At 27.9% G+C, this 25,852-nt stretch overlaps 2 protein-coding genes across 5 annotated transcripts in view; one reads left to right on the top strand and one right to left on the bottom strand.

The window, feature by feature from the left end:
- LOC122510001 (mediator of RNA polymerase II transcription subunit 13) overlaps positions 1-24,408 on the bottom strand; it is a 72,508-nt gene extending 48,100 nt beyond the window's left edge. For all 4 annotated transcript variants that reach the window (XM_043624373.1, XM_043624376.1, XM_043624374.1 and 1 more), the window contains exons 1-2: positions 24,279-24,408; positions 2,418-2,742 (exon numbers count right to left, since the gene is read on the bottom strand). In XM_043624373.1, the coding sequence (XP_043480308.1) occupies positions 2,418-2,742; positions 24,279-24,347 (394 nt within the window). In that variant the 5' untranslated portion in view covers positions 24,348-24,408. The remainder of the gene's footprint in view (positions 1-2,417; positions 2,743-24,278) is intronic.
- Positions 24,409-24,613: 205 nt separating this feature from the next.
- LOC122510003 (39S ribosomal protein L50, mitochondrial) overlaps positions 24,614-25,852 on the top strand; it is a 30,945-nt gene continuing 29,706 nt past the window's right edge. The window contains exons 1-2 of the mRNA XM_043624378.1: positions 24,614-24,875; positions 24,981-25,075. Of these exons, the coding sequence (XP_043480313.1) occupies positions 24,792-24,875; positions 24,981-25,075 (179 nt within the window). The 5' untranslated portion in view covers positions 24,614-24,791. The remainder of the gene's footprint in view (positions 24,876-24,980; positions 25,076-25,852) is intronic.

Below are 25,852 nucleotides of genomic sequence, written 5' to 3'. Positions count from 1 at the left end.
TGCTATAAACGAGCGAGCTGGAGTCTGGTACAATGGGTTTTATAACCTAGGTGCTTACTTTCCCTTCTTGGGGAAAATCCAGCTCGATCTCGGTTGTTAGATTAGGATTATTAACTATATCAAAAAATTCTTTTCCCTTTAGTCCTACATTCCCAGTAAAAAAAATTCGATACACGGACCGCGGAGTTCGTATACGAGCTCGGTAGCTCGTATGAGAAGTGTATAGATGCTTGTATACGAGGTGACTTTTAAAGCATTTTTATTAATGTAACACTATTTTAAAGTAAATGTAGATAATAGAAATAAATTTTTAAAGTAAAACAAAGCTAAATTTATAAAGGAAATGAAGTTTTAAGAAAAAAAGGATAATTTTGTTCAAAAAATTTATTCACACTGAAAAAAGGTTAGAATTTGATAATTCCTTGTTACTCTTACTTACCGACATTAGATATTTCTCGGATGCAGTAAGCACGATTTTGTATTAGCGGTAGAATAAATAAGTTTTTCTTCATTACTAATTAATAATATATTATTATTTATTTATTATATAAATGTTCTTATATAAAATAATTAAATTTAATACAAAATCGTGCTTACTGCATCCGAGAAATATCTAATGTCGGTAAGTAAGAGTAACAAGGAATTATCAAATTCTAACCTTTTTTCAGTGTGAATAAATTTTTTGAACAAAATTATCCTTTTTTTCTTAAAACTTCATTTCCCTTATGAATTTAGCTTTGTTTTAAAAGAGAAAATTCATTTCTATTATCTACATTTACTTTAAAATAGTGTTACATTAATAAAAATGCCTTAAAAGTCACCTCGTATACAAGCATCTATACACTTCTCATTACGGAAAAGGCTCGTATGAGAGATTTCTCATATTTCTCATACGAGCTACCGAGCTCGTATACGAACTCCGCGGTCCGTGTATCGAATTTTTTTTACTGGGTTTTTTAACTTCTAAACTTATGCTTTTCCTTCGTCCACCAAACATAATTTAGTAAGTCTTTCGTCATCTAACTTTTACTTATATTTTATTGCTGGTATAATAGCCCAATCAGTACCCATACTATTAGATTATTATTTTATTAATTGTTTTAAGACTTTAAAGTCACTATCGCTTTTTTATAAACAAATACACTCTTCTGCTACACGGAGAGAAATTTATAATAGTGTGTAACATATTGATGGTTAGGGTGGCCATCTTTAATGCTACGTATACAGACAGCTTTCCAGATTGTAGCATTTACTATCAGAAGATTATTGAAATTTGATTGTACAGGTATCAATCTTTGATGTTAAAAATGGTTGGTTGGGGTTATACCATCAGAGATTATTGCCCATCACCAGAAGAGGGCAGAAGTATGCAGAGCGAGCACATTGGCCGAGCTGTCATATTCTTTGCATTACATTACTTCTCAATTTTTCATTTTTCAATAACGGTTACTTATGAATTTAAACAGTCTTTTCGGTTATTATAAATTAGAAGACGCTTATTCAGTGTATGTAAGCAGATTTTGTAAAAAGTGTCTGTGTTCAGAGAAAACTTTGCTGGAAAATGTTTGTTTACCTATTTCAGGTATTTTAAAGCAGTCAGTGCCGTTCATTGGGCGATAATCGGAAGTCTCATTTAACCTACAAAGTTCAGAGAAAATAACAAAAATAATTAACCAACTGACAAAAGTTGGAATCAAAGATTCCATATTTCACAACACTGCAATATTTTTTACAAAATTGTCTATTTTAGATGAATTCGGAAACACGTAAAACACTCAAGAATCTTTTCAATTGCATTGAAACGTGTTGTCATAGACGTTAAACTTCGACAATATTTGATAGTAGTGACTACAATCAGAAAGTTAGCATATGTATATGTTCTCGGGTAACATCTTTGATTGTAAAAAGTGGATAGTAGATTGTACCCAGTAACATAATGATGGTACCACGTACAATCTTTTTTTAACCATCTCAAATTCTAACTATCCATTTCTCTCAGTGTATCGTTTATCCACACTTATGACATCTTATCGCATTGTCAAATTCAATAGTTTTACCATCCATAAGCATTCTGCTTTGATATTGTTTTAAGCCTTTACCAATCGTTTTTTATTTTCAATAAGAAGCGGTACCGATAATTCCATCCAACTTACTGACTCTTCAATTAATTCAAAAAATTTTGTAACTTGAGTACACCAATTGTATTTATTTGTCAAAAGTTTATTTTCTGATAAAATTTTTAATCTTATAAAACATTGTTTTTGTTATCTATTCTCTTCCATATTTAAAATCTTTTGAATAAAATCCAATATTCTTTTAAAAACAATGGATGCTAGCTTACAAGAGCCCATCATTCTTAGTGTAAAATATATCTCAATCTCAGTGTAAACAAAAAAAGTAAACTTTAAAATACTCACCACAACTTAGGAGTTCCGAAGAAACTAAACCACTCAGTTCAGGCTCTTCTCCGTACCAAAATATCCACAGTTCCTTGGCGGCATTTAAGGAAAGTGGCGGTGGCGCTGGTGATGTTGTGATGCCCATGTCAAAAATGCCGCCACCTGTTCCAGATCCTGGACCAGTTGTCGGTGAGGCAGCCACTCTCCGCCATACGCAAAGAATATCTCCCGCCAGACAGCGGGAGAAGCTCGACAATATTGGATCTTCAAGGGGAGTACCCCCAAAGCTTGTAGTGGTTTCACCATAGACAAGCTTTCTCCATTTGATGCCGCAAAGATCAGTCTGTAACCATAATGAATAATAGCATTATACCATAATGTAATAATAATTATTGCTTTTAATAGCAAATATAAACATTCATAATTTTCATCCAGGCACATATTTCCTGCGTGCAGACCCACAAATATTTACAGAATCCGTAAGTCAGACATATTGCTGCAAAATTTAGAAACCGTAAGGTCCATATCAAGTTGCAGGTTTCTAAAGTTGGCGCAAACGTTAAATGCCAAACATTTTTTCATTTTTAAAAACAAAAGAAATAAAATAAAGTTTTCAAAAGTCCTTCCTTCAAAAGAGTGCTAAAATTTTTGAATAAAATCTACATTTTGTTCAAAAATTTTAGCACTTGTGTCCATTATATTTTCTGCAAATGACAGTGAAAATACACCAAAATATGCTGTGACCATCGATTCAAATTATGTTCGACATATTTGGAAATGAAAATACACGAGGCTGAAATTCGCAACGTATTTAGAAACAAAAGCCAAAAAAATAATACAACGATTTGACGAATTAACTTGAAAAAAATGCTTTCTTGATTTTTTTTGTGTAGGCGCTAGGGGGGAGGTCGCATATTATAATGTAATATTTATTTATCTGAAAATTTTAAATTAAGTCTCAATTTTATTCATATACACATTTTTTTCCAAACATATTGTATCATCAGTTTATTCAAGTTGAACAAAAGCAAATATTTATACATACAAAGATATCAAGCCCATTAACCTGCAGTAACTGCTTCTCATAAAATGAATTTAAAAATAATTTCAAAAAAATCATAATTCAGATTCGCAAATTATATCGTAAACAATGGCGCGTGAAAACAGTTTTCATGCTGCCCATGAATCTGAAGTTACCAACGTTGATTCAACGAAAAACTTAAAAAAAAATTTTCTCAGGATATAAATTTTTCTGGTATATTTTTAACCCAAGTAAACTCTCCAAACCCTAAAATAAAAAAAACGTGGGAAAAAAAGTGATTTTTATTTTTTTTTTGGCAAATTTTTTCTAAAAATCACGAAATTTCAATTAAATTTATAATTCCTTGCCTCGGTAGTCATTTTTTTCTTTTGATAATTGTTTATTCTAATGTCGAGTGCCATATAAAAAAAATTCCAAGTAGTTCCAAGTCGGGGAAAGCAGTGATTTTGGTTTTTTTGTCACGGATTTTTGAAAAATCCGAGCATTTCAAGTAATTTAATAATTCCTCGCCTCGGTAGTTACTTTTTTCTTTTGATAATTGTTTATTTTAATATTAGACGTTATTTAAAAAAATTTCAAGTGATTCCAAGTCGGGGAAAGCAGTGATTTTGAATTTTTTTGTGTCACGAATTTTCCAAAAATCCCGAAATTGCAAATTAATCAATGATTCCTCGCTTCGGTAGTAATTTTTTTCTTTTGATAATTGTTTATTTTGCCATTAGACGTTATTTTAAAAAAATTTCAAGTGATTCCAAGTCGGGGAAAGTAGTGATTTTTATTTTTTTTGTCGAATTTTTTCCAAAAATCACGAAATTTTAAGTAAATTAATAATTCCTCGCCTCGGTAGTCATTTTTTTCTTTTGATAATTGTTTATTCTAATGTCGTGTGCCATTTAAAAAAAATTCCAAGTAGTTCCAAGTCGGGGAAAGCAGTGATTTTGATTTTTTTAATGAAATTCTAGGATTTTTGGAAAAAATTCGACAAAAAAATAAATATCACTGTTTTCCCCGACTTGGAATCACTTGAAATTTTTTTAAAATAACGTCTAATGTTAAAATAAACAATTATCAAAAGAAAAAAATGACTACCGAGGCGAGGAATTATGAATTTAAATGAAATTTCGGAATTTTTGGAAAATTCGTGGCACACAAAAATTCAAAATCACTGCTTGCCCCGACTTGGAATTACTTAAAATTTCTTTTAAATAACGTGTAATAATAAAATAAACAATTATCAAAAGAAAAAGTAACTACCGAGGCAAGGAATTATTAAATTACTTGAAATGCTCAGATTTTCCAAAAATCCGTGACAAAAAAAACAAAAATTACTGTTTTCCCCGATTTGGAAACGTACAAAATTTTTTTTAAATAGCATCTAATATTAAAATAAACAATTATCAAAAGAAAAAAATGACTACCGGGTCGAGGAACTATGAATTTATTTAAAATTTCGTGATTTTTGAAAAAAATTAAAAAAAAAAGAATAAAAATCACTGCTTTTCCCACGTTTTTTTTATTTTAGGGTTTGGAGGGTTAAAAATATACAAGGAAAATTTGTATCCTGAGAAAATTTTTTTAAAAGTTTTTTGTTCAATGAACGTTGGTAACTTCAGTTTCATGCTGCCCTGCGTAAAGTTAACACATTCGTATGATTAAAAACAGATAATTATATTTTATTAAGAAGATTTTAATAGAGTCAGCGACATTTTGTTACTCAACTAAATTGTTATTTTTTTACTACTTTATTCGTTAAATTAAGCACATAAAGTATTAAACGTGGAAAAGAATCATTTTTGGAATTTATAAAACTTTCTATTCTTTGATGTTTCCAATCACAAAATCAAGATTTGTAAGTGATTATGAACCTAGCTAAAGCACTTAATTTTAGAAATTAAATTTTAAAGTTAAATATTTAGTTTGTTTAAAACCAACATCAAATTTTGAAAAATTAAGTTGACGCTGATAACTAAAGTCGGGGACAAAAGAAAGCGACTCCGGCTTTTTTTGTTTATATCTCATTGAAAAAAAATCTCTAAACATTCTGGTAAAAAATTTATGAAAGCTTAAAGTCTAGAGAATGAAACAAAGTATATTTCGAGACCACAAAAATTTTTTTGCAGTAGCTATGACACAAAATGTGCCAAAAAACACAGTTTTTCGGCCCTTTTTTTCAAGTCTACACTTTCACCTGTTCCCCAAGCGAAACTGCTAGTAGGAAAAATTTGAAAAAATTCACAGATATTCTTTAAGGTGAGTACAATTAATTTTTGTTTTTGAAATTGAAAAATAATAATTAATTTATTGTTTACACAGATTTATTCAGCTTAATCCTATCTTTTAAACAAATAGAGATAAAATGACGTTTTTTAGCTTAAAATGTGCAATTTTATAGTAGGATAAAATTAGGGGAGAGGGCCCCAAGGTGGTCAGGGCCCTAAGGTGGTCACCCTAAGAAAATTTTTGTATATTAGTTAGTATCTTCAAATGTTTTTTGTTATTGTTATTATTTGAAAAGACAAAGATTTTAGTAAAGTTTTGAGGTAAATAGTCGTATGAGTCTCTTTGTAACGTGAACGTCGTAAAATTTCTGTTTTTAAATGATCGAGAAATTTTTTTCTCAGGGTGTTAAAATCATCGAAATTAACCATTTTAAATTAGTAAAAATCGTTATAATTATCTTTATATATCGTACAATAATATTCCAAATGAATATAATTAATATTGTGCTTTAAAAAATTTTTTCATTAACGTTTAAAAAATTGTGTCTTGGCTCTAAGGTGGACACTTTTTTGGCCACAAGGTGGTCACTTTTGATTTTTTATGAAAATGTGTTTATACGCCATATTTATCAACATTTATCACTGTGAATGTGAATATTATCAATTTTCAAGTTTTATGATGAATAATAATGAAATAGAATTATTTTCAAAATTTTACCTAATACATACACAAAAAGTATCATTTTTGACGAAAGGACAAAGTGCAAAAAAAAATATGTAATATGTTTCTGTGATCCTGAAAAACAATTAATATTAAATAAACAACTTAGTAATACGTTTTTTACATTTTTTAAAAACTTTTTTAGTGAATTATTGTATGGTGACCACCTTGGGGCCACTTTTTTAAAAGTCGAATTTTCAACTTTTTTTAAAAAGTGCCATAACTTTTTTTTTATTAATGAAATGAAAAAAACTTTATGATAGGAAGTTAGGTAATAAGATAAAGTTTCAAACGCCGTATTATTGAGCTTTATATATAATTCCATTTAAAATCTACAGTCGTTCAAAAGATGGGTGACCACCTTAGGGCCCTCTCCCCTACATAAATTAAAAACTAAATAAATTGAATATTTTTCTCAAAAAATGAATATATATATTTTGGACTTTAATGAGAATCGACGTGTGGCTGCCATAAAGCAAAAAGTTGTAGAAAAAAAGTGTACAATAGAAAAACCCAGAAGAAAATCGCCAGATGTGGGATTGCACTCAGGGCTGTCTCTACGCTTAACAGATAAAATCCTTGAGTGGCTCCCAATAAATGAGACAAAATTTTATCAAATAATATTTTTAAAGAGAACAATTTTTTAAACAAAACGAAACTTTATACATAGTTTATGCAAAATTAATTTTGCATACTAGATTTTTAAAAAGTTGTACTACATTTTTATAGTTTTATGCAAATTTGATGTAAAAATTTTTATTTAGCAAAATCAGTTTTGTAAAAAAATTTTTTTAAATCCAATTTGCAGTTTTTTTTGCAATATCCCAATTAGAACGTAATATTACTGTAATATAACATGTAATATAAGTAATATTGCAATGTATTGGTAATATTATTAATAGCATTACAGTAATAATACATGGTAATATTACCGTAACATTACAGGTAATGTTACAGTAATTTTGCAGTAAATAAAATAGTAAATTAAATAATAAATGTATAAAATTTCGCTTAGGAATATAGCATAATTTATTATAAATTAATAAGTAGATAATAACAGGGTGTCTAGTATTTTCGTTCAACAAAATTCCCGGTTATTTCCCGGATTTTCCCGGTTATGTCCAAAATTTTTCCCGGTTTTTTTTTCATCAAATTTAAATTTGATTTCGAAAATAAATAAATCTTTAAATTTTTTTAATTTTTCAAAAATAATCTTGTCTCTTTTGTAATTATAATTGAAAATTGGATTTTTCAATTTTATTAAAATTATATTGATAATAATTGAATTTCTGCAAAAAAAATTTCACTATTTATAGAAACAATTGAATCCTTCCAAAGAATGCTATTATTTATGAAAATAATTTAATTCTTGTGAAGAATTTTATTAAAATTCTTGAAAATAATAATCATTACGGTCACTAACTTCCCTTGATTATTTTCGAAAAATTTAAATAAAATTCATTAAAAGAATTCAATTATTTTTCAAAAAATGTAAACCAATTTCAATTATTTAAAAAAATTTCAATTATTTGTTTAGAAAAATTCAATTATCTTGAAACAATAGAATTAAAAAATTACAACAATCTTATTTTTTAGATTTAAAAAAAATTTTGCGAAAGTTCAATTTTATTAAACAATTTTAAGTATGTATATTTTCTTAAATTAACTAATAAAAATTTTAATTATTAATCTTCGCAGTAAGAAACATGAATACATTAAAATTTAACTCTTTATAATATTCAATTATTAATCAATTATTAAATTAAAATACTTTGAAAATTCTATTTGTTTAAAAGTTTCTAATGAAATTCTTTAACAAATTTAATTACATATTTTCAGTCGAATTGATTTTTTACTATTATAAATTACAAATATTAATTAATAAGTAGTAGTTTAAAAAATTGTTCTGTTTAAAAATATTATTTTTTAAAATTTTGTCTCATTGACAAATCCACTCAAGGATTTTATCTGTTAAGCGTAGAGACAGCCCTGAGTGCAATCCCACATCTGGCGATTTTCTTCTGGGTTTTTCTATTGTACACTTTTTTTCTACAACTTTTTGCTTTATGGCAGCCACACGTCGATTCTCATTAAGGCCAAAATATGTACCTATATTCATTTTTTGAGAAGAATATTCAATTTATTTAGTTTTTAATTTATGTAATTTTATCCTACTATAAAATTGCACATTTTAAGTTGAAAAACGTCATTTTATCTCTATTTGTTTAAAAGATAGGATTAAGCTGAATAAAGCTGTGTAAACAATAAATTAATTATTATTTTTTAATTTCAAAAACAAAAATTAACTGTACACACCTTAAAGAATATCTGTGAATTTTTTCAAATTTTTCCTACTAGCAGTTTCGCTTGGGGAACAGGTGAAAGTATTGACTTGAAAAAAAGGGCCGAAAAACTGTGTTTTTTGGCACATTTTGTGTCATAGCTACTGCAAAAAAATTTTTGTGGTCTCGAAATATACTTTGTTTCATTCTCTAGACTTTAAGCTTTCATAAATTTTTTACCAGAATGTTTAGAGATTTTTTTTCAATGAGATATAAACAAAAAAAGCCAGAGTCGCTTTCTTTTGTCCCCGACTTTAGGTGCTAGTTACAGCTTCTTAAAAAATATTTAACTTTAAAATTTAGACGGTGCTGATAACTACTATCGATTCAAAAAGTATAGTCAGTTGACTTTGAAGGCTTATAACTTGAGTAAAAAAAATCGCACAATATTGAAACTGGATGAAATCAGTAAGTAATTTATTTCTACGTTAATGTAGAAAATTAGAAACTAAAAAAGAATTTTTTCTTAAAGTTATTAATTTTTGAAGGGGAAAAGAACATGTTTTTTGACACTATTTTCAATAAGGCCTACTTTGGTAACATGTAACTCGTTTAATAAGAGTCCTATGAAGTTCCTGATTTTTTCTATGTTCATTAAATCTTTCTGAATAATGTTATTTAAACAAATAACCGTTATTATAATAACTTTTTGAGATTATTAAACGAAACCGTAGTTGTGTTATCTTTGTTGGAAATTAAGGTACGAAGATGAGACAAAAAGCACACGTTACGGAAAATACGACACTGCTTACGATTCACCAAAGAAATTTTGTGAAAAAAATTATTTTAAGTAATTATTTGCAAAAGTATTTACAGTTTTTTGCTTTATTGCACCATTAACAGTCAGGTGCATACTACTGTAAGTCTTTTTGTCCGAGACTCCAAGTTTAGCACTACTACCTTTTTTTGGTTATTTTTTTCTGTGGTTGAAACTGATTTATAACTTTAAAGATCTGGTTTCTAAGGATGTACAGAGGTGTAAACACCCAAAATATTTTTCCTGACTTAAAAAATTCAAAATTGTATGTAGGTTTGGGTAGAAGTGACCCGAAGTCCTCACTTACCTGCTCTTCTACAATAATACATTTTCTCGCATTTAAAATATCGACGCCTATGGGAAATGGTTTATGATGGTGTGCACCTTACCTCTAATGGTGCAATAAAGCAAAAAACTGTAAATACTTTTGCAAATAACTTCTTGAAATAATTTTTTTTCCAAACTTTCGTTGATGAATCGTAATAAGTGTCGTATTTTCCGTAACGTGTGCTTTGTCTCATCTTCGTACCTTAATTTCCAACAAAGATAACATGACTACTATTTCGTTTAAAAATCTCAAATAGTTATTATAATAATTGTTAATAGTTTAGATATTATTGTTCAGAAAGGTTAAAAAGGTCTAAAAATAATTTATGAACCCGATATGATTCTTATTGAACGTTCTACAAGGTCTGAAAGTAGACCCTGTGAAAATGATGCCAAAAAAAATGTACTTTTCTGTTTCAAAAATTAATAACTCCTGAAATAATTTTTTAAAATTTATTTTATTTTCTACAGTAACGTAGAAATGTTGCAGCTACTGATTCCAAATTATTTCAATATTATGCGATTTTTTTTTACTCAAGATATAAGTGGTCAAAGCCAACTGACTTTACATTTTACACCGATAGTAGGTGCCAGTTTCAGCTTCATTGTGTGATTTTCAGTAAATAGTAGTAGTACTGACGAGGTACCCGTACTTTTTGCATTTTCAAATTGATTTTTTTCATAATTTTTAAAATCGTATTAGGTTTTCTGACATCTTAAATGTATCCATACAAAGTGTTTTTATTTTATTTATAATGTACCTTTCTTATTTATTTATTCGGAAATAATAAACAAAGTTTCTTCACCCATAAAAGGCGGACAAGGTACCCGGGTACCTCTGTACATTTCATGCAGATAAATGTATAGAAAGTTCTTTTAAAAAATTATGAAAATTTTCATGAAACAATTTTTATAGTACAGCACATAATTTTTTTATAAAATATGTAATTTAGTTACTATAGTTAAATAATAATATCCATAAGAAATCGTCAACAAATTAAACATAGGTACCCGGGTACCTCGTCCGTCCATAGAAGGTGTTTTTTTCCTCAGTCCCGCAAAGGTTAAATGCAACACTATTCGAAGTACCAAACTTTAACAGCATATGTCAGTGTTATGGATCACGTGTTCACTGCCCAATGTTAATAATTAGCAAATAATTTTTTTCTTAAATAACTGAATAAATTGAACTTGAATTGCACAAAAAAGTCTAAAATACAACGAGGAAGAGTTGTAAATTCCAAATGCTTTGATATTCATTTCTATAAAGTTAGTGTTGGACAAATTATCCATAAAATTATTATCTATAAATATCTCTGCTTATAAAAGTCAATATGATGTCAAAGTATTTGATTGGTACCTTGATTATATTTGCAATCGAATGAGACAAAAACCAAGTCAAGCGAATAAATAGTTGAAAAGTGTATAAAAGTGTAGAAAGTGAAAAAGTGTACTGAAAGTTGATTTTTTGTATTATTGTAAGGCGATTTCTGCATATCCTTAAAGTATTTTGAAATTAATTCATTATTAAATAAGTATCACAACTTCTGCACAATTCAAACCTTCTTTATCATATTTTAGACTTTTTCACAAAATTCTAGCTTAATATATTCCATTTATTGCTCTGAAGGTGACTATAAGCGAAGCCGATTCTGTTGAAGTAACAACAAAATGTTAAATTAGCAACAGTAAATGCAAACTTAATTTTAATATCGTAAACTTGCTACAGACAACTAGTTGAGGTCCCTGAAGTTGGCGTCGACGATCAGTGTCATAAACTATTTTTTGGTATTTTTAGTGATAGAAATGTCACTAAATTCAACAAGGATTCTGAAAATTATTATTATTTTTTTGCTTTTGAAAAAAGAAATCATTTTTTGATACTCAGCATCGACGCCAATTGAAATAACAAGAATTCCAACTTGAAAGAATAATAATCATTATTTACACCAAGTTCTAGAATTCTTGTTAATGGGTTTATAAGATGTTAAAATATGAAAAATAACGTTAACAGCTTTCTAAATTTGAATATAGAGATTTAATAATTCAATACCTAGAATTGATCTACTAATAGCGAATTCGGTTATCTGCACCGGAGCACTCTCGGAGTGCTCCAGAGCAGGAGTAGCATGTTCGGTTTGACAAATGTGCTCTAGTGCAGATCGTTTGGAGTATTCGCTTTAGCAGCACTGCTCCGGCGCAGATCGTTTCGAGTATTCGTTTTGGCAGCACTGCTCCGGCGCAGATCGTTATTTGTGTTCGAATTAAGAAGTGTGCACTCTCAAGGATCGAAAGGTGCAACAAAATTTGCTCCCACAATTTTGTTAGTGCAGTTTAAAAAAATGTCAAGAGAAGCGGCAAATTTAAAAATTTCACTTCTAACAGATTTAATTGACACCTCTAGCGATAGTAGTGAAGCCGAATTATGTTTTTTATAATGAATTTTGTATTTAGAGAAAGACTAACATTCAATATTTTAATATTTAATAAAAACAGTAAATAATTTTCAATATTTTTAATATTTAAATAAAAATACTCATTATAAAGTAATTATTTGGTCTCAAAGAAATAACCTTTTCACTTATTTTATTATTGTTGTTGTTAGTAGTTCAAAATGTCAAATAGTGTAAACAAAATTTATATCAGAAATATTATTCGATAATTTTGTGATTAACAATTCTGCTATATCAAAACATTGACCGAATAAAATTTTAATATTCTAATAAAAATATCAAATTTTTTGCTTTTAAAAATATTATTTATGTATACATCATAAAATATTTAATTTTAAGTAAAATAATTTTACATTTAAGAAGAAAATATATTGCATAATATAATCTATAATAGTATATATAATATAATAAATATAATATTATATTACATTATATTATATAAGTTTAATTAAATTTAAACTTCGCGCCAAACGAGCAGTGTATGCTTTACACCATAGCAGTTCATGTTGTGTTCCTGCTCCAAAAACAGTCGAACTTTGACAGTGTTCATGACGTCATAGAGTGCCTCAGAGTAGAGCACAGCTTTTTGAGAGCAGAGTAAACTATACTCCTACACCGAGCAAGATCGCTCTCGGAGCAGATAACCGAATTCGCTATAATTAAAGTATATAGTAAAACTCCTCTGAAGAATTATAGTAAAAGATAATCAATTTTCAGCTAAACTAGTTCTTAGGTTATGTTCACAATATAAATTATTAATATTTTTTTGAAACAAATGCCCAGGCGCGAAAGACCAATGCTGACGATGGATTGAAGATTTATTGAGCCTTGAACGCCCAGCCTGGGTAACCCAGTTTTGAAACAGTCTTTATACCACTGTCACTCAATGTTGATTCAGCATTGGACACCAATGTTCGTTCCATGCTCGATTCAAGACTCGGTCAATCTTCGTGAGTGAAGCTCGAACATCTGATCTTAATTCAAGCCTGAATCAATCTTGACAGTTTATTTATTGACGTGTGCACTTAAAAATATTAAATATAAATATTTATAAATTAATTAATATTAAAATATTTTTTATGATAATTTTGTATACTATTTAAAAATTATTATTAATTATTATTATTATTAAGATATCAATTGGTAAATAAATATTAATATTTATTTAGTGTATATTATTTATATTAATTATTAATTTATTAATAATAATAATAATAATAATAATAATAATAATTATTATTATTATTATAAAAAAATATTAAATTAAAAATAAATATTAAATATTATTTTTTTTATAATAATAATAATAATAATAATAATAATTATTATTAATTATATAAGATTTATATAAATATATAAATAAAGTTAAATTATACATTATTATTTTTTTCTTGCACAGTGTCAAATAATTGTTTTCAAAGTTCAAGAGTTTCGTTTGTCTGAAAAATTTTTAGTGAAAAAAATGTTCATTAGGGTGTAATAAATATTTATGCCTAGTAGTTTTACACTAGGATTAACTGTTTAGTAAATATGTATTATCAAAAAACTATTTTTTGTCAAACGCGTGCGATTAAACACAAATGACCTTGAGACTTTAGCATTGCCAACTTAAGAGTTTAACGTATGTGTTGAGTTGGTAATGCTGGAGTTTCAAGGTTATTTGTGTTTAGTCGCGCGCGTTTGACAGAAAATAGTTTTTTGATAATATTTACTAAACAGTTAATCCTAGTGTAAAACTACTAAGCATAAATATTTATTACTACCTAATGAACATTTTTTTCACTAATAATTTTTCAGATAAACGAAACTCTTAAACTTTGAAAATAATAATTTGACACTGAACAAGATAAAAAATAATATATATAATTTAACTTATAAAATTGTCATAAAAAATATTTTAATAATAAATAATTTATAAATATTAATATTTAATATTGTTCAGTGCACACGGTAATAAAAAGAAAGTGAATATTGTATCAAGATTGACCGAGTCTTTAATCGAGCATGGGACGAACATTGGTGTCCCATGCTGAACAAATATTGAGTGACGCGCCGTATATACAGAATATACGGCGCTGGCATTGAAATAGTAGATTAGGCGAGGTGCCTTCCAGCCTTCTGTGGCCGAGCGGTTAAATGCGTGCGTTGAATACTTCCGGTATGCGTTAGGGGGGTGGGAGTCGTGAGTTCGATCCCACATGCGAGCGAATATTTTTCATTCTTTGTTTTAAGCGTTATATAAAATAATAAAATTGTGTGTTGTGTTGTGAATAAAAACTTGTGAACATGTTTGTAAATAGTGTTAAGAAGTCTGCTAAAAAATAGAGAAAAAAATGTATCGATTAACAGAAAAATTGTCTTTTTTTACTAAAATTATTTTTTTAATATTACTATTTCAAATGACATTTATTGTTAGTAATATATTATTTATATGAAAATAATATAATTATTATAATAGTAACTTATTTCCAAACAAACGCATATAACATGAATAAAAATAATATCAATAATATTCATTACTATTATAATAATAATAATAATAATAATTATTATTATTAAAATATTATTATTATATACAATTCATATATTCATATTATATTGAATGAGCGCGAGAGAGGCGTAAATTTGGGAACAGTGGAAGCAGCCTTGTTTCAGTCCTGCATTATAGGGTTCCGCAGCATTGATTGAACATTGAACGCCAATCTACAACAAAGACTGGAGCGTCAGTCTTAAATAAGTGTTACATTATAGCTAGAAGCAACCTTCGTTCCGCCGTCCCACCAAGGCTTGATCAATGTTGACCAAGCCTCAACGAAGGTTCCGTAAAGCCTGAATCCAGCGTCAGTTCTCGCCTGGGTGTTCATTTACTTGTTTCTCAGCTCCTCCTTTATTTTACTATCAACATATTTTGTAATAAAAAAGTTTAACTTGAATTAATAAAATGAATTATAGTTTTATTGTCAAAAGACATTATAACAATAATTAAGTTAACTAACTTGCTTGATTACGTTTACTATAAAAGACCTTGTCATTTTAACTAACAGTAAAGAGCCTTAACAACGAGGTAAAACAGTTGATTTCCTCTAAACGGGTGCTAGGTATTTTCTTAGTGCAGTAAAAACCATACTTATTTCATTGAATTTAGTGAACTACGTTTCTTTAATGAATTAGTGATTTTCATTGACAATTTATCAAATTAAATTGATTCTCAGTGAAAATTACTGAATCGTTAAATTTGAACTTTCTATAAAACAGAATCAATTAAAATTTTAACTGATTTGAATCAGTGACTGAGTTTCTGCTCTCAAATTATTTAAATTTTCCTGATTTATCAGTACAAAATATTTGTGATGATAAATCAGTAAATTTTGAACTGATTTGAGAGCAAAAAGTTATTCACAAATTTAAATAAGTCAAAACTTTAACCAATTCAGTCTTAGAGAGAGTATAAGTAAAATTTCTTACTAATCTGAATTAGTGACTGACTCCTGACTTCTGTTTATTTTCAATGTTATTAATATTAAATAGTAAAAACAATTCTAGTAATAATTACTAAATTTTTACTAAAAGTACCTACAATATTTGTTTTACTAAAAAAATGTTAGTTCAGAATTGAAATCAATAAACTTTTCAAATAGTGTTGCCGCGATACGAGACGAGGCGATAATTTTAACTGTCTCGTCTTGTCTCGTTATTATAGGGCAATTTATCGTCTCGTCTCGTGTTTCGAAAATATTACATATTATCGTCTCGTCTCGTCTCGAGTGTCGAGAATGCTACACATTATCGTCTCGTCTCGTCTCGAGCGTCGAGAATGCTACACATTCTAGTTTTCTCTCGTCTTTTTCAGCTTTCTTTATAAAAGTATAGTATTGTAAAAAATTTGACGTGTTAATTTTTTTTAATGTTAATATTTATCTTAGATATACATATATGTCTGTAAAATTTTGTTCGCACATTACGAAAAAATGACTTGACGATTAAGGTGAGACTTGGTAGTCTCTCAGGTATTAGTCTGGTTTAAAATTTTAGCTATATTGGAATAAAAAATGTTAAGCTGAATAATAGTTACAATTTATTTTCAAATAATCAAAAATGCAAATTTTTTTATTTTTTGCATTAAAAAAATGTTTTTGTCTCCAATAACTGATTACTTGTTTTGTTTACTATCAAATAAATTTTATTTGCTTCAAATTCTGAATTCATTGGTTCAAAAATAATTTATTTCAGTAAAATAAAAATTATTTCATTCAAGTTCAAGTGAATACTTTCTTATTTGATTCAAATCAAATAATTTTTAAAAAGATAAATATAAAAGTTGCTAACTTTTTTAGCTAAATATAGAACCCATTTTCACAATAATATTTAAAAATAAGCAAAGAAACTAAATTTATGATCCAAACCCAAATTTTTTTTTTCACAATTTTTTTAAATTTATTTTTCCGTTAAATATTGATAAATTAAAAAAAACACTGAAAAATGAATTAAATTTCAACTTTTAGTTAAAAAAGAATTTATTTACTAAATATTATGTATAAAAAAAATATAATTTATATAAAATATTTATAATTTCTTATATTTTGTTTAAAAAGACTATTAAATGCAACGTAAACAATAAAAGATTTTAGTATACATATATCTATCATATTTTATATATATATGTTAACCGTAACTATATATTTTCAGAATAAAACTTTGCAATTTAAAAAAAATTCTCATCGAGAATTCTCGTCTCTCGTGACACCTCTCTCGTCTTGTATCGTTTTAGCGATAATTAAAAAAATACTGTCTCGTCTCGAGTCAAAGTTCTCTCGTCTCGTCTCGCCTCTCGCCATTATCGCGGCAACACTATTTTCAAAGTCCGACAGTCGTTCTGAATGTTTCAAATTACCCTAAAGTTTTAAACGTGCAAATAAACAAATTTCTTTTATATTCAAATACTTTCATAAATATAAAAATAATTACTTATTAATTTACTTATCTTTCATTACAGTCTAATTTATCATTGAAAATGTTGAAATGTACAACAAATTTCAATTTTGTGAATGTTCAAACATTTTTTAGAAGTATTTTGTAAATTTAGAGTGCATGTAAAAAATTAGTGATTTTTACTATTTAATTAGCTAAAATTTAGTTATAAATAAGTATAATGTTGCTTACTGTTTATTATAAAAATTGAACTAATTTAAAAGCAAAAATTCAGTTACAAATTAAAATTACAAAGAATTATTACTACACAATTTGAATTTAGAGTAAACTGACAACTGTTTGCAGTTTCTGCGTACTTCTGCAACAGGTTTACTTTTTTTTGTTTTTTTGTTTTATTAATTTTTATTAATTCTTGATAAAATTTATTTCCAAAATAGTAAAATTAATTTCAGGAAAAGAAAAAAGTTATAGAAATACGTGTGAATTCTAGACAGTAAAGTTTCATTATGGAAAAAAGTAAAAGTTACTTTATTCGTTTTTTTCAGAGTGCAGAAACAATATTCAACTTCCATGATAGTCCAATATTTAAATTAATTAATTAATTAATTAACAACAACAAATAAGCAATATTTTTTTTTATTTTGATAAATGGAAAAAAATAGTGGATTAAAATTTTTTAAAAAAATTTTATTACTGTTTACTAATGAATTTTTACTGCAGTGATAGTACTTATTCAACTATGTTTTGAAAACACTAAACAAAAACAAATATTTCCTTCAAACAATCGCAAATTTTTCATTTCTTGAAAACATTAAAAAATGCATACGAGAAAAAATAAATAAAAATATCAAAGAAAAATTTCATCTTTTTTATTTATAGGATTTTTTCAGCCCTGTAAAAAATAGATCGTCAAATTGCTTTAAATAAATAACTTTTCAAATTCCCTGACTTTTCCAGGTTGTCCAGGTTAAAAAACGGAATTTTTCCAGGTTTTTAAAACGAAAGTTATTCGAAAACATCAATAACTTCATTTTTAAATAAATATTTAATCATTATTTTTGTTTATAGATTCTTTTATAATAATTAAAACTTGCTACTTTGTTATTGTAACTTCTTCAAAAATTATTTTTATCATTACGATTATTCATTTCTAGAATTTTCAACTAAAATTCTTTTTAAGTCAATTTTTAAAAAATATTTTTTGAAAAAGTTCTTTGTGAATTTTCAAATTCTTTTGTTTACAATTTAATTTTACAAAATTTCGATTATTCTGACATTTTTCAATTAAATATATTAGAAATTAAAAACTTCATTAAACTTATTGAGAAAACTTAATTCTATTAAATTCTTAATTAAAAGTATGAAAAGTTCAAATTTTCAAAGATTTTATTTTGAAATTCATTTTTAAATCAATATTTATTAGAAATTGTACAAGAATTCAATTATTTAACTATAAAAATCAATATTTTATTAAACAATTGAATGTTTCTTAAAATTGAATTTTCATAAAGAATTTTATCAACAAATTTTTAAATAATTGAATTCTTTTAGGAATTTTTATTAAAGTAGTAGATATTAAAAATCTTTGAATTGAGGAAAGTTTTTAAAAATAATTAAATTTTCCCAAGAATTTTATTAAGATTTTTGAAAATAATTGAATTTCTGAGAAGAATTTTACTACATACTTTTGAAAATAATTGAATTCCTGCAAAGATTTGTAATTGCTTCAAGATTAAATTTGTTTTAGTGTCTTTAACTAAAATTCTTCTATAAATCTATTATTTTTATTAAACTAGTTAAATATATTTTCTTATTTGATTCAAATCAAATAATTTTTAAAAAGATAAATATAAAAGTTGCTAACTTTTCTAGCTAAATATAAAACCCATTTTCACAATAATATTTAAAAATAAGCAAAAAAACTGAATTTATGATCCAAACCCAAATTTTTTATTTCACAATTTTTTTAAATTTATTTTTCCGTTAAATATTGCTCATTAAAAAAAACACTGAAAAATGAATTAAATGTCTCTCGTGACACCTCTCTCGTCTTGTATCGTTTTAGCGATAATTAAAAAAATACTGTCTCGTCTCGTCTCGAGTCAAAGTTCTCTCGTCTCGTCTCGCCTCTCGCCATTATCGCGGCAACACTAAATTGTGACAGCAGCTCCACTATGGTTTTGGTGCGCTGCGGTAAAGTTTTGGGCGCGTGACAGTCCCAAATGTTGGTGAGCAGCTCACCGAAGTAGTGGGAATGCCGCCTTTGGTTTGCAGCTGAACAACTTTGGGACTGTCACGCGTCCAAGATTTTACCGCAGCAACCCAAAAGTATAGTCCTGTAGCGTTCCTTCAAAATGGTCAATAGCAGCCTATCGAAAGTCTGCTGCTGACCCAAAGGTCTCTCAGTGTAGAAAACAACAATTTTCCAGGATTTCGATCAAAATTCCCTGACATTTCCAGGTTTTCCATGTTTCCAGGTTGCGTAGCAACCCTGTAATTTAATTGATATTTATTTGATAATATTATGGTTTTTTTAAATGAAAATATTTTTTATCGATTCAAAAAAAAAATCATGAAACTTAAGTTACCAACGTTGATTCAACGAAAAACTTAAAAAAAAAATTTTCTCAGGATACAAATTTTTCTTGTCTACTTTTAACCCAAGTAAATCCCTTTAAACCCCAAAAATAAAAAAGACGTGGGGAAAGTAGTGATTTTAAATTTTTTGTCGAATTTTTTTCAAAAATCACGCAATTTCAATTAAACTAATAATTCCTCGCATCGGTAGTCATTTTTTTCTTTTGATAATTGATTTTTCTGGCATTAGACGTTATTTTAAAAAGATTTCAAGTAATTCCAAGTCGGGGAAAGCAGTGATTTTGGTTTTTTTGTCACGGATTTTTGGAAAATCCGAGAATTTTAATTCATTTAATAATTCCTCTTTCCTCGCCTCGGTAGTTATATTTTTCTTTAGATAATTGTTTATTTTAATATTAGACACTATTTAAAAGAAATTTTAAGTGATTCCAAGTCGGGGAAAGCAGTGATTTTTAATTTTTTTGTGTCACGAATTTTCCAAAAATTTCGAAATTTCAAATTAATTAATGTTTCCTCGCCTCGGTAGTCATCTTTTTCTTTAGATAATTGTTTATTTTGACATTAGACGTTATTTTAAAAAAATTTCAAGTCATTCCATGTCGGGGAATCCATTTCCCCGCCTCAAATACAATTTTTTTTCCACTTTTATTATAAATACTAATGTTAGAAGCCATTAGAAATTATTTTCAAGTGGAACCAGGTCGGGGAGGGCAACGATTTTTACATTTTTTTATCACGGATTTTTCGAAAATTCAGAAATTTCAAAACAATTTTTATTTCCCCGCCTCAGATCCAATTTTTTTCCACGTTTATTAAAAATTCTAATGTCAGGAATCATAAGAAATTATTTTCAACTGGAACCAGGTCGGGGAGGGCAATGATTTTGACTTTTTGTCACGGATTTTTCGAAAATTCAGAAATTTTGAAACAATTTCTATTTCCCCGCCTCAGATCCAATTTTTTTTCTACATTTATTAAACATACTAATGTTAGGAATCATAAGAAATTATTTTCAACTGGAACCAGGTTGGGGAGGGTAATAATTTTGATTTTTTGTCGCGGATTTTTTAAAAAATACGAAAAATCCGTGCCAAAAAATCAAAATCGTTGCCTTCCCCGACCTGGTTCCACTTGAAAATAATTTCTAATGGCTTCTAATATTAGTATCTATAATAAATGTGGAAAAAAAATTGGATCTGAGGCGAGGAAATTGTTACGTTTTATAATTTTCGTCGAACAAACGTTGGTAACTTCAGTTTCATCGGGGAAAGCAGTGATTTTTATTTTTTTTTCGAATTTTTTCCAAAAATCACGAAATTTTAAGTAAATTAATAATTTTTCGGCTCGGTAATCGTTTTTTTCTTTTGATAATTGTTTATTTTAATATTAGACGCTATTTAAAAAAAATTTCAAAAGATTCCAAAACGGGGAAAACAATAATTTTGGTTTTTTTGTCACGGATTTTTGGAAAATTCGAGAATTTCAAGTAATTTAATAATTCCTCGCCTCGGTAGTTACTTTTTTCTTGTGATAATTGTTTATTTTAATATTGGACACTATTTAAAAGAAATTTTAAGTGATTCCAAGTCGGGGAAAACAGTGATTTTTAATTTTTTTGTGTCACGAATTTTACAAAAATATCGAAATTTCAAATTAATTAATGTTTCCTCGTCTCAGTAGTCAATTTTTTCTTTTGATAATTGTTTATTCTGGCATTAGGCGTTATTTTAAAAAAATTTCAAGTCATTCCAAGTCGGGGAAAGCAGTGATTTTGATTTTTTTTTGTCGAATTTTTTCCAAAAATTACGAAATTTCATTTAAAAAAATCAAAATCACTGCTTTCCCCGACTTGGAACCACTTAACATTTTTTTTAAATGACACACGACAGTATAATAAACAATTATCAATGTCGAATGTATCGAAAAGTATCGAAGTAAAGAATGGGCAATGATCCTTTCTTAAAAAAGACATGGAGTGGAAAGGTCGAATGTATCGAAAAGTATCGAAGTAAAGAATGGGCAATGATAATGTAAAATCTTAATAGAAGGGTGTTTTTAAAATTGTTTGTACATGTGAAAGTGGCGCTGCAGTCGTATGTTATTTAAAAAGAGCGCGAATATATAAATTTTATTTTTGTTAAGAGAAAGTACTCAAAATAAATCTTATTTTGCATTGTCAAAAAAAAACGTCAACATTTCAAATATAAATAAGCAAATTATTAACTGAAAAAATTTAAATATTATTATTAATGAAATAATGGACTTGGACAATGGACATATAAAAACTAGCACTAAAGAGCTAGTCTAAAGAAAAAAATTACTACCGAGGCGAGGAAACATTAATTAATTTGAAATTTTGAAATTTTTGGAAAATTCGTGATACAAAAAAATTAAAAATCACTGCTTTCCCCGACTTGGAATCACTTAAAATTTCTTTTAAATAGTGTCCAATATTAAAATAAACAATTATCACAAGAAAAAAGTAACTACCGAGGCGAGGAATTATTAAATTAATTAAAATTCTCGCATTTTCCAAAAATCCGTGACAAAAAACCAAAATCACTGCTTTCCCCGACTTGGAATTACTTGAAATTTTTTAAAATAACGTCTAATGCCAGAAAAATCAATTATCAAAAGAAAAAAATGACTACCGATGGGAGGAATTATTAATTTAATTGAAATTGTGTGATTTTAAAAAAAAATTCGACAAAAAAATTAAAAATCACTATTTTTCCCATGTTTTTTTTATTTTAGGGTTTAGAGGGTTTACTTGGGTTAAAAGTAAACAAGAAAAATTTGTATCCTGAGAAATTTTTTTTTTAAGTTTTTCGTTGAATCAACGTTGGTAACTTCAGTTTCATAAAAAATCTCCGTGGCGTTACCATTTTATCGATCATTAAAAATTCTCAATAGAAATAAAATCTAATAATAATAATAATAGTAATAAAAATAATAACTGAAAGATACGTTCTAACAAGTATTGATTGGCAAAGATTTTGTGACCAGTACCAATTTTATATTTACATATGAATAATAAAAACAAATTTAAAAAATTTACTTTTAATGTAGTCTGGCCGTTGGAATTATCAATAATATTACTATTATAAAAAATAAATATTCATTATACGGATAATGATTATTGGTTAGCAGAAGGAGGTTAAAGTTTTGAACGTTCAAATGAACGAAATTTATTTATTTCTTCTTCAAATTAAATTTTTATTACTATAATTTTGCGTCACTATTAAGCAAATTAATGATAATGTTTCTAAATGTAAAATTTGAGTTTTTAATTTGAATTGTAATCAATAATCTATGAAAATATTTTTAACAAAAAATATTTCGTTCATTTGAACGTTCAAAACTTTTTGTTCATAGCAGACCTCCGCGTAATAAAAAAATTTTGTTCCAATGTTATGCGCTCCTGGGATTGTTTAGAAAGTTGTGTTGCGTTAAATAGTGTAGAACGGCTTTGGGGGAAATATAGTAAGGTCAGTTTCTTGTCAGCTGGTTGAATCATTTTTTCTTTAAAAAAAATCTCGAAAAAATAATTGCAATTGTGTAAACACATTTTATAAATTTGTGAAAACAAAACTACAAAACAATTTTTACACTTTCAGTCATTGTATACGTTGTAATTGAGGGGAAAAAAATGTTGACATACATATATAATAATTGACACATATCTAGTGAGATACAACTGTCAAATAAGAGTAAAACTCGATAAATCTGAGTAAAATTTTGAATAGATAAACTCGGTAGACCCTGTTGCATGTTTAACATTCTAAGGCCGATGTAATGGTGGTTGTGGTGGTGTTCAATGCATTCTCGAGTTTCGTCCTTGCAACCAAACATGACAGAAACAGAAATTGAGAGATCTGAATGACGTGATTCTCGAGTAAAGCTAATCGGCTCGATACAGAAACGAAAATAAGAGGAAAAAATGGAATCGTTCGAAAGCGTAAAGCAAATCGAAACTGACTTACACTTTGTGACACTTGTGCATCTTACATGTGCATATTAATTGTTGTCTATGTGCGTGGGATAATAGACAGCGCAGACACAGACACACGCGCGCGCTTACACACCCATGCACACAAATATATATATATATATATATATATATATATATATATATATATATATACACACATAATATACATATTTAAAGAATAACTGCAGTAAAGAGAAGAGCACAAGAGAGTAAACGATATATAAACAGAAAGCATTGAAGCGAGAAAGAAAGAGAAAGCGTGAGAAGACGAATGAGATGTAGTTACTAAGTATTAATAGTAGTAGTAGTAGTAGTAATAATAATAATAATAGTAGTAAAATCAATTGTACAAAAGGAGTTTTTCTCTGAAATGAGGAATATTCGAAGCAAAATGAAAATAGAAGAACGTCTTGAAAGATGGTTGTCACATGACAGCCTGTAACAGTAAGTGTTCTCTCTAGTCTAGGGTGGACATTGCAAAGTCAGAGTAGTTCACTTACCAGAGCAAAGAAATTTGTGTGGCAATCCTCTAAACTGGCGCCGTTCGTTTGATGCGACGGGTGCGTCATAGCTTATCCATTGTACACTGATTCACTATTAGCACTACACAACACGATTAAGCCCGAAATTCCAAAACGAGATCACTACTTGTCGAGAACATTTAAGAGGGTTTTCACCTTTCAATGGCGACTATAAAATGGCGGATCATGGGAAACAACAAGCGCAGCCGCCGAGGCGCCTCTAGCGTTAACTGACGAAGGTTTTTCACGTTTCTCTTCTCACTGCACTGGTACTTCCTTCTCACTTGCTCATCAAGTTGAGCCTCGTCGCCTCGGCTTACCGCAGCAACGCACCTCACCTCACTTTTCACCGCTCACCTCATCTCAACAACCAATGAACCCAAGTTGCTGCTGCTGCTCTTACTACTATATACACTACTACTATTGCACTGCTGCTGCTGATCCTCGTTCCTGACTCCGAAACACAATTATTGAAATTGAACCAAGAAAAATATGGCGGCACTTAGGAAGCATGCTTCTTTTTTTCCTTCCAATTCTCTCTTGAGAACAATAATTTCCCTCGAAAATACATTGGCGGTATAAATTTTTTATTTATCGGCATACAACAACAAAACATATTTCCAATAAATTCACTTCTATTAAACACAACTCACAAATCATTTTTTTTTTCACGATTTTTAGGGACCAACTCCGGTAATCTCGCGAGGAAAGAAAAGAATCGTTGCTGTTGAAAAAGTCACTCTCGAATCAACTCGAGTGTCTCTTGCTGCCAAAGGGTAAGTCATTACTTTACTTTACTTGACTTTGCAAATTCATTTAAACTCTTCTTTAAACTTGAAACACGAACAATCTCTCATAAGATACCCATCTGTATATTCGTCCATGTTTATCCTTTGATCGTTTTTCCCCCACTTCGATGATAAAATTTAACATAAACTGCTTTGTTTGTAAGTTGCTCTTTTTTCCGTCAAACTAGAAAAGGACGCGCTAACGGTTTTTCTTTCTATCTTTCAATCGTATTTTCAACAATATAAAACAGCATTATTTTAGACAATTTAACCTAAAAAATTATATTAAAATCACTAAAATAATTGAATGAGTTGGACATTTTTTTAAAAATGAAAGTTACTTGTTTTTAAAAATTAGTTTCACTGTTGCCTAATCGCTTAGGAAAATACTTCAAGATGACAATTTCTTTAAAATTATCTTCTAAAGGACAGTTTAAATTATATAATTTCATGCAAAAAAAAAATAGTGAATATTTTTATTTTAAGGCGAATTAAAATGGAAATTTTTATTAAATGGGCAAGTTTTCAAAAGCTGATAAATCCATTTTTTTTTTAAATGGAGATAAACATGAATTTAATATTTTGAGGACCTCACAAATCGACCTGTCACTGTTAAATTTAAGATAAAGAATTTATTAACAACGAATTTTAAATTTAAAAACTTTTTGACATAACCAAGATGATTTATAATTTTTATCTTTTTTAAGAAAAATTACCAAAATCTTTAAATCACTTAATTATGATAGAGTTTGGTTAAAAATAGAT

This window comes from Leptopilina heterotoma, unplaced genomic scaffold, assembly GCF_015476425.1.
Source record: "Leptopilina heterotoma isolate Lh14 unplaced genomic scaffold, ASM1547642v1 Lhet_65, whole genome shotgun sequence".
Taxonomy (NCBI): Eukaryota; Metazoa; Arthropoda; class Insecta; order Hymenoptera; family Figitidae; genus Leptopilina; species Leptopilina heterotoma.
Note: the sequence above shows the minus strand (reverse complement) of the source record. Positions and strands in the feature narration are given on the sequence as shown.